Source organism: Anastrepha obliqua, chromosome 1 (assembly GCF_027943255.1).
Source record: "Anastrepha obliqua isolate idAnaObli1 chromosome 1, idAnaObli1_1.0, whole genome shotgun sequence".
Lineage (NCBI taxonomy): Eukaryota > Metazoa > Arthropoda > Insecta > Diptera > Tephritidae > Anastrepha > Anastrepha obliqua.
The window spans coordinates 100,383,197-100,396,706 of NC_072892.1; the positions used below are offsets into that span (position 1 = coordinate 100,383,197).

Sequence of the window (13,510 nt, forward strand, 5' to 3'; positions counted from 1 at the left end):
CAAGCAATTAAATACAATAAACTTTAAAACATATAAAAAAATACTACAAATACTAAAATAAAGCAAAATTACATAAATTACTACAAATAAAATAATAACTGAAATTAAAATAAATAAAATAATAAGAAATAAAATGAAATGAGTGAAACCGGCTAAAATTAAATCAAGTGCAATAAAACAAAATTCAAAACTAAGAAATAGTAAAAACTTAAATCAAATACCTAAAACAATAGCTAAAATAATAAAGTTTAATAAATTGGAATTAAATGACACAAAAAATTTAATGAAATGAAATAGAATAATAAGAAACAGAAATGAAATAAAATACAATAAAATACAATTTTAAAAATTAAAAAAAATATTAAAAAAAAGCAGAAATAAACTAATTTAATATAAATAAAGTCGAAGTGAGACATTAGACCACGTGCTAGCGGGATGCACCACACTGGCAAACTCTATGTACCTGAAGCGACATAATGACATCGCGAAAATAATCCATCTAAAACTGACGCAGATGTACAACTTCAATCCAAGCAAAATACCGTACTTCAGATACACCCCAGAACCTGTTCAAGAAGACTCCAACTACCTTCTATATTACGACCGAACAATTTTAACAAATGCCACAAGAGACCACAATAGACCAGATATTTTCCTTATTGATAAATCTCAAGCGTATGGTTATATAGTTGATATTGCTGTTCCTCTAAACAGAAACATGCAAAAAACATATGCAGAAAAAATATCCAAATTTTCTGACTTAGGCATTGATGTCAAACGCCAGTGGAAGCTAAGGAAGGTGCACATACTACCAATTATCATCTCAGCCCACGGACTAGTGCATAAAAACTTAGCAGACAACGTCAAAACTCTTCAACTCCCAGAATATTTAATTTGCGACATGCAGAAAGCAGCTTTACTCAATTCTTGTCATATAGTCCGAAGCTTTTTACAATAAACGTTTTTCTTGTTAGTAAATTTGTTAACTATTTTGTATAATATTTATATATATATGTATTTAATTGTAGTATTTTGTACCTGTTATAAATTATTGGCTTGCAGCTCAGCTGTCGCCAATTAATGTAAAACACTCCTTTTTGGGATGCAATAAAAAAAAAAAATAAAATAAAATAAAATAAAATAAGATAAAATAAAATAAAACAAAGCACAATTAAGGGGTAACACCACTGTACACGCGTAAAATAAACACGATTTTTAAAGAATTTTTTTGTATAGAAGGAAAGGGGAAACAATCACTCTGATTTGGGAAGTTATTACTTATATACTAAAATACAAAACTACAAAGTTTGATCGAAAAATTTTACAAAATGGCGGCATTGGAGACATTTTTGTAATGTGGTTTCTCTTGAAGGAGCTCCGCGGCACGCAGCACAGAGGGTGCAAATTTTAATCTGGAACAAAGAAAAATTTTTTTTCTTCATCTAGATAAGAATAGCTAGAGAAACACGTAGGGGATTTAAAAAATATTTATTTTTGTGGAATTAGCAAGCATTTGAAGGAAAAAATTCTATTTTGGACTAAAAAACGGCACTTAAATAATTATAACAATCGTTTAAATTAATCTATCGAAAATCCCCTACGCTCTTCTCTTAAGAAGGTTATTATACAGACGTAGTGAAAAACCTGATTAAAAATATTTAAAATTGTTTGAGTTATGCTGCGTGCCAATTTCAGAAAACGTGTTTTGAGAAAAACGCGTTTAAAGTTTGGAAATTTGGAGAAGTCGTTGGTTAAACGCTTGAAATATTTATGAAATAGACTTCGGTAACGTATAAAACTTTTTGTTCTGTATTTTAAAAGGTTCAAAGAATTTTTTAAGCTTATAAAAAAAAATCAATTTTTTGAAATTTCTACAGTGGTGTTACCCCTTAAATAGCTTAAAAAAATAAATAATCAAAGTTAAAATGAGATGAAACAACATGCGCAAAACGCATATTAACATTTTTTAATACTAAAAACACATAATAAAATACAAGAAACTTTAAAATATATCCAAATGTGCCAAAAAAAATTAACTATAGGACTATGTTTAAGTTCGTGCGGTTTTTTTTCGAAATTTGAAACTTTATTGACGTAAAATGGTTTCAAATTTAATATTCAAAGTATTGTCCATCGCTTACTACTACTTTTTCCCATCTTTCTGGCAATTCACGGATTCCCTTTGTGAAAAATTCGGTCGGTTTTGCCGCAATCCACGAATCGATCCATTTTTTGACTTCATCGTAATTACGGAAGTGCTGGTCAGCCAGGCCATGTTGCATCGATCGGAAGAGATAGTAATCGGATGGCGCAAGGTCTGGACTATACGGCGGGTGGGGTAGGACATCCCATTTGAGCGTTTCTAAGTATGTTTTGACCACTTGTGCAACATGTGGCCGAGCATTGTCATGTTGCAAAATAACTTTGTCGTGTCTATCGGCGTATTGCGGCCGTTTTTCTCGCAGTGCTCGGCTCAAACGCATCAATTGTCGTCGGTAGACATCCCCCGTAATCGTTTCATTCGGTTACAGTAGCTCATAATACACAACACCCAGCTGGTCCCACCAGATACACAGCATAACCTTCAGGCCATGAATATTCTGCGCCGACGTCGATGTTGAAGCATGGCCAGGGTATCCATACGTTGCCCGACGTTTTGGATTGTCGTAATGGACCCACTTTTCATCGCCAGTCACAATTCGATGCAAAAAACCCTTTCTTTTGTGCCGTTGAAGCAGTTGTTCGCATGCCATAAAACGGCGTTCAACGTCTCTTGGCTTCAATTCATACGGCACCCAATGGCCTACCTTTCGGATCATTCCCATGGCTTTTAAACGTTTGGAAATGGTTGATTGATCAACTCCCAAAGTTTTTGCAACCTCTTCTTGCGTTTGAGCCGGATCTTGATCGAGCAATTCCTCCAATTCGGTATCCATGAACTTTGGCGGCGCACCCTCGCGTTCTTCGTCTTCCAAGCCAAAATCACCACTTTTAAAGCGTGCAAACCACTTCTGGCACGTTCGCTCAGCTAGAGCATGCTCACCATAAACTTCCACCAAGATACGATGACTTTCGGCTGCTTTTTTCTTCATATTAAAAAATTCCCCGCAAAAACACATTATTTGGCACGAAATTCGACATTTTCAAGTGTGGTAAAAATATTGTTGTTTACGCTTCAAATAAAAAACTTATACTGACGTTTGTGCCTTACGACAGTAGCTCTCCAATGAATGTTTGGAAATGTGGATCGATGGAATAATAATCAAGTTACGCCATCTGTTGTAAAACCGCACGAACTTAAACATAGTCCTATTAAAATGAAATAAATTGAAAAAAAATAAGTTAAATAAAATAAAATAAAGTAGTTTGTTGACTAAATAAAACAAGAAATAAAATGAAATGCAATAAAATAATAAAAAAATAAAAAAATAAAGCCAAATGCAACAAAGCAAATATTAAAAAAAAATATAAATATAATAAAAATTAAATAAAAAAGTAAATTAAAAAGTAAAATAAAATAATACGGGAAAGGAAGAAAAAGAATAAACTAAAAACAAAACGAATGGAGTAAAGGTTAATAAACAAAACAAGGGAAAAAGTAAGGTAAAGACAGAGGCAAGCTGAGAGAGGCTGCAGATGGACTAAACTGATGTTACCTGTCATGTCCGATCGACTGTCGCAAACCCTCCTGTCAATACGCAAAAGGGAGTACCGACAGCTGGTTGGATTGTTGACGGGCCACTTTCTGTGGGCGAAGCACATGGAAAGGGTGGGCATCTCTGCACTTTCTAGTTGTCCCGACACAAAAAAAAAATTAAGCATTAACAATTTCATATATATTTTATTTAACCTAATTATTGTGTATGCTTTGCACAGTCTTTTCGCAAGAAAAGTAAAGAAATTAATCAAAATTTGGGTAAACAACTTCCAGTATTGACTTCAGGGGTCACAAATGGGCTGAGTACATGCCTGTGCTCGCAAATAGCAGTGCGAAATGTCGCAGGCGTAAGAGAAGGTTGCCTCTGTTGATGACGTCATGAGCTCACTGACCCTGCACAAGAAAGGCATCATATGGAGTTTCACTAGACATCTTGAGGACCTGGACTTCGCCGATGACATCTGCCTCTTCTCTCACAAACTCTCAGTATGGAGGAGTTCGCAAATCTCCAGGCGCAGTATACTACGAATATTCGGCTCATGCGACCAGGCAGTATTATTGTACTAAAGCGAAACATGGCTGGTCTCCAACATCATCAGAATATTCTGGCCAAACACCAGCAGTAACAACGCACTGTGGAGATTAACGAACGAGGAACCCATTCTTAAGCAAATCAAACGCAGAAATTGGCGATGGATAGGTCACACACTGAGAAAACCACCAGATAGCATCACGAGGATGGCACTTGACTGGAACCCGCAAGGAGCACAGGTCGCAGTCGACCAAAAAACACTTGGAGAAGGTCGATGCTGCGGGAACTAGCAGATGTCGACATCTCACGGTGCAAAAACAACACCACAGAATCGTATAAGATGGAAGAGTCTTGTCGAGGCCCTATGCTCCCGAGAGGAGTGAACAAGGAAAAAGAAACAAAAAATCAATTTTTTTATAAAATTTTCAAAATTTACGCTGATGTTTTATACGATTTTTTTTAATAAGTTGTTTTTTGACGATTGCTTTACTTTTTTTTATTTGGAGCAAATGCACAGACCGCCAACAAAAACATTTTTAAAAATCTACACAATGTTTCTGCACTCAACCTTGCACTTTATTATACCAAAAGCCAGTGCGCTATAAAACTGCATACTACATTTTTATTAAAATGTTTGATTTTTATTATGTAATTCAAGTAAGTTAAGTTATATTTTTATATAAAACAAAAATAAAACCAAATTAAATAAAAAAATTTAGTCAAAAGCAAAATAGTAAAACTTTTATAATATCTCGCGCTGCTATTATTGCTACATGCTATTGCTGCTACAAACACACTTACTGACGTTAAATGACATGTCGGCGGTATTTTTAGAAATCGTTCAGTCAGACAGCTTTGGACGAACTGTTGAAATTCAGAACATAATTTTTCAAAATTATTTTCCAATTTATTTTGACATTTTGTTCTTTTACACAGGCTATCATATATATTATATTTCTTACAAAAATCGGAATCATTAATTTGCTGCGCTATGCCTGCACTAAGGTTTTTGGTGTGTATAGGTACATGGCGTATGAGCAACATCAATGCAAGAAGCGTATAATTTATTTTTAGTGTCGACATATACGCATACATATGTATGTGTGTGTATTATTCCATTAATCAACACTCCGCTTTGACATCTTAATTTGTTCTCCTTAATTTGTTTTTGTTTTCATTATAAAATTTGGTTGATTTTTTTCTTTTCTTCTTTCGTTTTAAAAGTTTAGAAAATTTATATTTATTTCCACTTAGAATTCATATTTTGTAACGCCCGAAGAAAAATAAAAAGTGTTCGGATTTTTGTATATCTGTTTCCAGGAATTCGAAATACTATTACATTTATGCCGGTATTCAGTGAGAGGAAAGAAAAGTTAGACGAGACAAAATTCTGTAGGTTCTGTTTTTATGCGGCTTTTTTTTATGCGGTTTTGAAATAGTGCGGTTTTTTTTTTAATTAAAAAATGCATGTCGACCTATCGAGAATTGTACATATAAACAAGATTCTAAACCAGCTAAGCAAAAACTCATCACAGATTACATCAGAAATGCTAACCCTACAAGTATGAAACCGCCTGCATCACCATCCAGATCAGACGTGTACATTTCCTCAAGTGACGAAAGTGATTTTACGCCAAATCCTAAACGAATGCGCAACATGTGGGTATTGTCTTATTCTATTTCTGACGTAAATTTATTTTTCAATTCTGACGTTTCTTAAATAAAGATATAATTTTCAAAAATATTGTAAAATTTTTTGCTTATGCGATTTTATTTCATTATTTCAGATTCATGCGGTCTATGGAACGTATCTATAGTATAGGGACTAGTGCCCTTTTTTATGCGATTTTATTACATTATTTCAGATTTACGCGGTTCTTAGCACTTTTGAAACGTATCTATAGTTTTACTATAGAACTGGTAACTTTTTTTATGCTGTTTCTTGCGGAACGTATCTACCGCATAAAAACAGAATCTACTGTATTACAAAATATTCAAAATATGACTATTATAAGAATTAAAAAGAATCATTGTGAAAAAAATTTAAAAACTTGTGCATTGCATAAGCTATTATTACCGCAGATCAATATTTTGTACAGTATTGACTATTTTTTCTTCTCTTCTTGGAATATTTTTGGAATATTCATTATTTTTAATGACTAAATAAATAAAAGCATATCTGTTCGGCTTTTTGTTTTTGCTTGTATTACAATTATTTGTAATCGCTTTTCTTTTCTCTTCTCATTTCAGTTGGAATTTCGGTCCATTTGTGTGCGATTTATGGAACAGCCTGGATGTATACTTCTCCACTGCAAGCATTTTGCATTTGTGTTGTATATCCGTTGATAGGTAAGTGCAAATAATTTCTATAGAGTTTTTCCAATGCATGTAAAAATATAAAATAAAGTCCGCGTTCACAACTTCACACCCACACACACTTATAGGTATACATATATGCACATAAGTAGCTTGTTGCAAGTACTTGGCAAAAGGCCAAAAATTAACTAGAAATTATTATCGACAGACCTTCATTTGTTCAACTCATTAAAATTCTTTTACAATATTAACATTCACCACACACATTTCCTGTTTAGTTGCATCTGCTATGTGCATCTCAAATACTGTACAGCTTGCAACACTTTCTCTGCAAAGTTATCAGTTGCAGTTGCGGCCATTATCTGCTGCCACTGACACAACCTTGATTGCTATAGCACATTTGCAATACAATAGAATTTTTGCATTAATTACTGTGACTGTTCCGCAAGTGGTCATGAGCAACTTCCTAGACAAGCACGCATAGACAGAGTGAACATGAACATGGACAGAGAAATTGCTGCAGATTCTCTTCTGTATATATACACTAGACCGGGTCGATTTGTGGGGAGGCAAAAAAATCGCGCATTGCTCTGTGAAAATCATATTCTAGGGATCAAAATAAGAAACTTTGGCGAAGGAACCATACCTCTAAAACGAATTCTGATGTCCCCCAATTTGGGTCGAACTTTTTAGTTTCTTTTCTATAACTCACTTAAATTAATTTTTTCATTTACATATGTTCTGACTAAATAAATTTCTTAAGAGAAAAAATAGATATTATTATAAATAAATAATAAATATTATTATAAATAAATTAAAATAAAGAAAAAACATAGCCATTTTTTCATGTAAAGGCCAAAAATTGTGATATTTTGAAATGGGGAACATCAGAATTCGTTTTAGAGGTATGGTTCCTTCGGCAAAGTTTCTTATTTTGATACCTAGTATACGATTTTCAAAGAGCAATGAGAGATTTTTAAATCGACACGCCCTAATATACACACTAGACTATATACGGTTTTTCACGTTCAAGTTTCTGTTTGGTTTTGATAGCCGTTTCAGTTGCAAGGTATTTAGCAGAAAATCTTAAATGCACTAAAATTAGTACGATTTCACTCGATCACCGCTTAAAAATATTTAACATCTACTGATGGTGAGTCGGAGAAAATTTGCAATTTCACCTAATTGGGAACATTTTCGGTCAATATGGTTGTCTAGGTTAGGTTAGTATGGTTGCCCAGGGAGTAGGCACACTTGGACGAAGAGAGATTCGTCCTTTGTGATACCATTGTCAAGGAAGTGAGGAGAGGGGAAGGACCGATGAGGTGCATGGGGAGGGCGGGGAGAGGTGGTGATGGGAAGGTTAGGAGCGTGCGGATTATGAACGATGACTATGTTTGCGTCAACCGCTTAATGCTGCTGATGAAACTCTTCAGATTTTTAATGTCAGCGCCAGCTATCTCAGCAGGTGTGGCAAAGGAGTAAGAGCCAAGATGCCTGAATCTTAGCCCCGCCAGGGCAGGGCAGCTAAGGAGAAGGTGCTGAGATGATTCCACCTCATCCTCCATACATCCAGCACAGAAAGGACTCGAGATGATTCCAAGTCTCACAGCATGCATTCCTCGCGCATTGTGCCCTGTGAGAGAACCCACTAGATTGGATAGCTGATATTTAGTCAACCTCAGAAGCTCCCCCGAGCGCCTTCGGTCCACACGTGGCCAGAAGGATTTCGCGACTTTGCACGTTTGTGCATTTTCCCAGCGCTCGCTGAATTTGCGCGATGCCCATCTTTCCAGGAGCAGACCGCAGGTAGTCAGGGGGATTCCAATTTTCTCCCTCCGCGGGGAAATCACCTCACATGTCCCTTGTCTAGCCAGCTCATCCGCCTCACAGTTTCCCGCAATGTCGCTGTGACCGGGAACCCAGATGAGGCAGATGTCAAAGAATTCGGACGCAGTCGAAAGTGAGGTCAAGCATTCCTTGACCAATTCCGAATGCACCGTCATAGACCCGAGGGCCCTTATTGCCGCTTGGCTATCGGAGTAAATATTTACCTTCTTGACTGTTAGTACACATTTGAGCAGCCAATCAGCTGCCTCCTTGATTGCGGCTACCTCTGCCTGGAACACACTGCAGTGGTCCGGTAACCTGAATTTTAGTCTGATGGGGAGCCCTTCGCAAAAGACTCCTCCGCCAACCTTTCCTTCCAACTTCGATCCATCCGTGAACAAGTTCACCAGGCCCTGCCCCCAAGTGAAGCCCCCCGTCCACTCTTCCCTTGACGGGATGTGAGTGGTGAATGTTCCGGTTGGACTAAATGAGGGTATACACTGGTCTGTTGACAGAGGGATGAACTCAAAGTTTCTAAGGATGCTTGAGTGCCCATAAGGGAGATTGAGCTTATAGCTCCAGCCCCTCAGTCTGATTGCGGTACGTGTAGCGGCAGTTCTGGTTGTCTAACAGAAGAAAAAATTTAATAAAAAATGTGAGTTGATTTGTTTCTGCAGTTTATAAACGCCTCAGTGGACGTTTCTCCCGGTCTTTGAATTTTCATTCGAACTTTTTTTTTTTAATTCAGCAAGAAAACCGTTTACTTCTACTACTTTTTTACACCTTGCTACAAATATAAAATAATTGAAGCTTACACCCTTTTTGGATGTTTGGCCGAGCTCCTCCTCCTATTTGTGGTGTGCGTCTTGATGTTGTTCCTCAAATGGAGGGACTTACAGTTTCAAGCCGATTCCGAACAGCAGACATTTTTTATGAGAAGCTTTTTCATGGCGAAAACACACACGTAGGCTCGTCATTGCCTGCCGAGGGGCGACAGCTATTAGAAAAAACTGGTTCTTTTTTTTAAGGCTTTCCTTGTTACTGCTATGAATATTGCCGGTACGTGACTTCAGCAAGATGATACAACATGCCGCACTATCAACGAAATAATCAGTTTATTATAAACAAAATTACCAGAGTAAAAAAATATAAGATATTCTGCCATAATTTATCTATGAAGATCGTCCGATCTAACGCCTCTAGATAATTTTAATTCGACGTCCACAAAAATACTGCTGTAGCTTTCTTTATTTTGTTATTATTTCTTATAGTTCCAGGGAGAAACAAAGGTTCGCTTTTTTATTATTTTTTGGTTGTTTATTTCAGAAGTACCGCAAAACGCGTGACCTTTTTTGTCTATAAATGCAGCATCAAATTTTAAAATTAATTTTTAATTGGCGGGAATAGTTAGGACGGGTGGCAAAGAAACGGACGAACTCAGAAAAGTGGCAGAGTAAATAAAAGATGAAAACTCCTCGGTAGCGTTGTCGCCGGCGCAACATACTTTTGCAAAGGCAGATCAGTAGAATCTGTCTTATTAAAGAGATAGAAGAGTCCCTATCTCAAACAGAGTTCACAGGGTGGACGCCTTGTCCAATATATAGAAGCCCCATAATAATGTCACCCCGTAAGCAGTTACTAATTCTCTGGGAAAAGTTGAGGCCGACCTTACCATACTTATCTATAAAATGCTTGGTGACACTGGTTTCACCTCCGGCTTCAGGTGGGTAAAGGCACTCCGCAAGACGGTGCTCTCCGGACGTTGCTCTTGGTAGTCATGGTTAACCACTTGCTAAGCTAGGGAGAAGGAGCTGCAGAGTGATTACCTACGCTGTTGACGTAGCACTTGTTGTAAAGCGGATAGCTTCCGGATACTCAGTATGAATTGATGCATAGTTATCTAAACGTAGTTGTCAAAGGCGACGTGAACTGCGAATTATCGGTGAACCCTCGAAGGTGGACACATTGGTGCTTTCTGACAATGTGCAATACCTGAGTACAATGTTTGACAGAGAACTAACTCGGAAGTATAACGTTGAGAAGAGGACTAACAGAGCCCCAGATAGCTTACATTGCTGCAGGGAAAATATTCGCAAACGAAGACGTAAGGTCATCTTTTGGCTCTATAATACTAAAACGACGTTGGCCCTCATTCAAACCAGTGGGGTACTTCGGATCGTGCCAACAACAATGGATTTCATAATACTAAATGTGATACCCATGATTATCCCGCCGGCAAAAAAACGGGATGTGCGTCCAGGTGTCGGGCTGTTGCTTGACTTATTCTTCGGGTACTCTTGAATATTAAAACACTTTCAGTTTAAAGCCGTGGTGTCTGACCAATGAGCATAATCGATGAGTCCAATTGATAGGCTGATATTCTGGAACGGAGTTCCCTATCAACCGAATCGTTATACTGGATGTCAAGCGGTGTTAGACGCGATTAAAGACGCAGTTGACTGCTGCCCACTTCTGTAACGACCGTCAAAGAAGTACAGAACTACTCCGACAACTCCGCAACTATTCGAAAAATGACTGACTTCTCTTTTGACCTCCGAATACTACGAAACTAGGCAAATTTGAGCTGGTGAGCTATCAAGATTGGCAGAAAGAGTTTTTTTCCTAAAATGATAACATTGGAATACCTTCCACTACCTGTGGTTAGCTCCTGAAATTGCGAGCGTCGTATGAACTCAATGAGCGCTGGGCAGTCATTTGTGCGAGTTCTTTCCGTATATTATCCATTCGACATGCACGCGGTGAGTAGCTTTGTCACAGCTATCTGAAAAATGAGGTGAAGTCATCTCAGAAAACAAGTGCTAGTTTGCCGGTCCGACTTGAAAATTTATATGAGTTTAATCATGATTTGAATATATCCAAACATGGACAATAAACAAGTATTTGACAACATAGGCAGAAGGCATCCCGCTAAAGAAAATTGAGCTTTCTATTATGACGCTTACAAATTCCACGGCGAAGATCATTGCGCAAGGAGAATGACCTGCCTCATTTCCCATAATATCGGGAGTTAAACAGGGAGAGGCTTCCTCAACATTGGTACTCGACCTGGTCCTTCAGGCAGCAATTACCGAACTAAATCCAAATGGGACTATATACAACAAGCCGTTCCAGCTTTACGCATATGCAGATGATATTCTTCTCATGGCGAAAAGCAGGAGTCCGGTCCAGCTTCGGTTTAAGGCCTGATAACCTGCTGATCAGAGACGTGTACAAGAGTTTATCTATTCGGGTATCAAAATATCAGCCAATAAGGATACGTCATTGACAATTAGGGACAGAGTTTTAGCAGCAAATAGGTCATATTACTCTAATTTGGAACTGCTTAAATCAAAAATATTATCTCGCGACCAAAAGTTAAGGATATGCAAAACCTTGATCTGTCATGTGCTTACCAATGGTTGCAAACTCTGGCCGCTAAAAATTAGTGACATTAATCAGCTAATGGTCTTTAAAAGAAAAATTTTGCGCAAAATGTATGGACCAATAAGACTGCAGGACGAAACTTATCGAATAAGATATAACTATGAGCTGGAACTTTTAGCAAAAAACGAAACTGTGATAAGATTTATAAAATCTCAGGGGTTAAGATGGCTTGGATGCGTGTTTAGAATTCCCAAGGAACGAACAACTCGAAAGGCAGTTAAATTACACCCTGTTGGAGGCCGAAGAAAAGCACGCCCCAGAAAGGGATGTCTCAAAGACGTTGAAGATGTCTTTGCAAATCTAAACGTGCGGCTGTGGAAGGAAGTAGCCTTAGATAGAGACGGGTGGCGAGAGGTTGCGAATGAAGCAATGGTTCACCAAGGACTGTGATGCTAAGAAGAAGAAGTTATCCAAAGAATAAGCTCTGTATAAACCCAGTCTATAAACAATGTGTGAAACTACATTACAAATAAGTGTTTGGCTTCAATTAACAAAAACACGAACTTGGAATATTATGTCCTAATCATATGTTTCTAACAAATACGTTTTACTCGTAGTACCGAAATAAGAGTTTCAAGCCCAAGCTCGAGCTCGTTTAGCCTATACTAAGCACATACACATTAGTGCACACATTTATATTCCTATACTCATGCATCCATGTACCTAATTTGTGCTAATTCACTCAAAACACTGTTTGCATCATAAGTCATTAGCATTGAAACACGCAATACACATACACCTGCTCCCTTCGTGCTTGTCCATTACTCAAACCAATCTAGTACAGCGACTCTACAATCCTGAATCACTTTAATGGCTCTTGCTCGTCTTTACCTTTCATAATCTGTCATGTAGTACACCCACATATACACATTTATATGTTTCAGGCATATAAAGTAGGTTCCGTGCTATGAACAAGCTATGAAGGGTTGATTTGCTATAAACTTTCCACAACATCACATCACTTAAATTCGATTAGTGTACGGCTATGACCATAAGCTTGTCGAAGTTTAGTCACAAGACTTACATTAGCATTTTCTTGATATTTCCTCTTGAGTAAACCGCTTGGCGTGTTAAATTTGTTTTTTCATAAGTTAGCTCTGAAGCCCACAGATCTAACTTACCAAGCACAAATCATGAATATTTTAAAGGCGTTAGTATCTTCTCTTACTTTTTATTTGGTCCTGCAATCAACTAAGCTATGCCCAGGAAACGAGCAGCTTCGACAAAATGGAACCAAAGAAATGAGGTGTTAGATGAGTAGGTTTAAGTAGGCATATGAAGAGGTAGCCATTGTCATGTAGGTTACCTCCATATGACGGACATTAATTCATGCTGGGCATTAATTCTAACGTGAACCTCAAAAGGCAGTTGAAAATCTTCGTTTGCAATGGATTCTGGTTGGACTGTGATAAGGGCATTCAAAGGTCAAGTTTCGTGGATCTGCTTCCAACAGCAGGCCGCTGAAGCAGTTCCTGAAAGTGATGTTAAGGTAAAATTAGAAGATATCATGTGACATTTCTGAGTGGTATATTTTAGACACGCCTGTGGTTTTTACCACTGAGTCCATGTAACCAGTTTAGGTGTTGCATAGCTCATTATCGGTCAACTATAAGTCATTTGCCCCATGTGCTGCCGGCTAGTGACTTGAGAACCTTCCTGCGGTTTTTGGCTTTAGTGCTGATCGCGATTATACCTATGCACTGAGCAGTGCCCAGTTGGAATTGGTGTAT

The 13,510-nt window shown here is 37.6% G+C and overlaps 1 protein-coding gene across 1 annotated transcript in view; it reads left to right on the plus strand.

Annotated features, from left to right (window-relative positions):
- LOC129253286 (uncharacterized) overlaps positions 1-13,510 on the plus strand; it is a 66,848-nt gene that overhangs the window by 35,723 nt on the left and 17,615 nt on the right. The window contains 1 exon segment of the mRNA XM_054891592.1: positions 6,441-6,539. Within this exon segment, the coding sequence (XP_054747567.1) occupies positions 6,441-6,539 (99 nt within the window).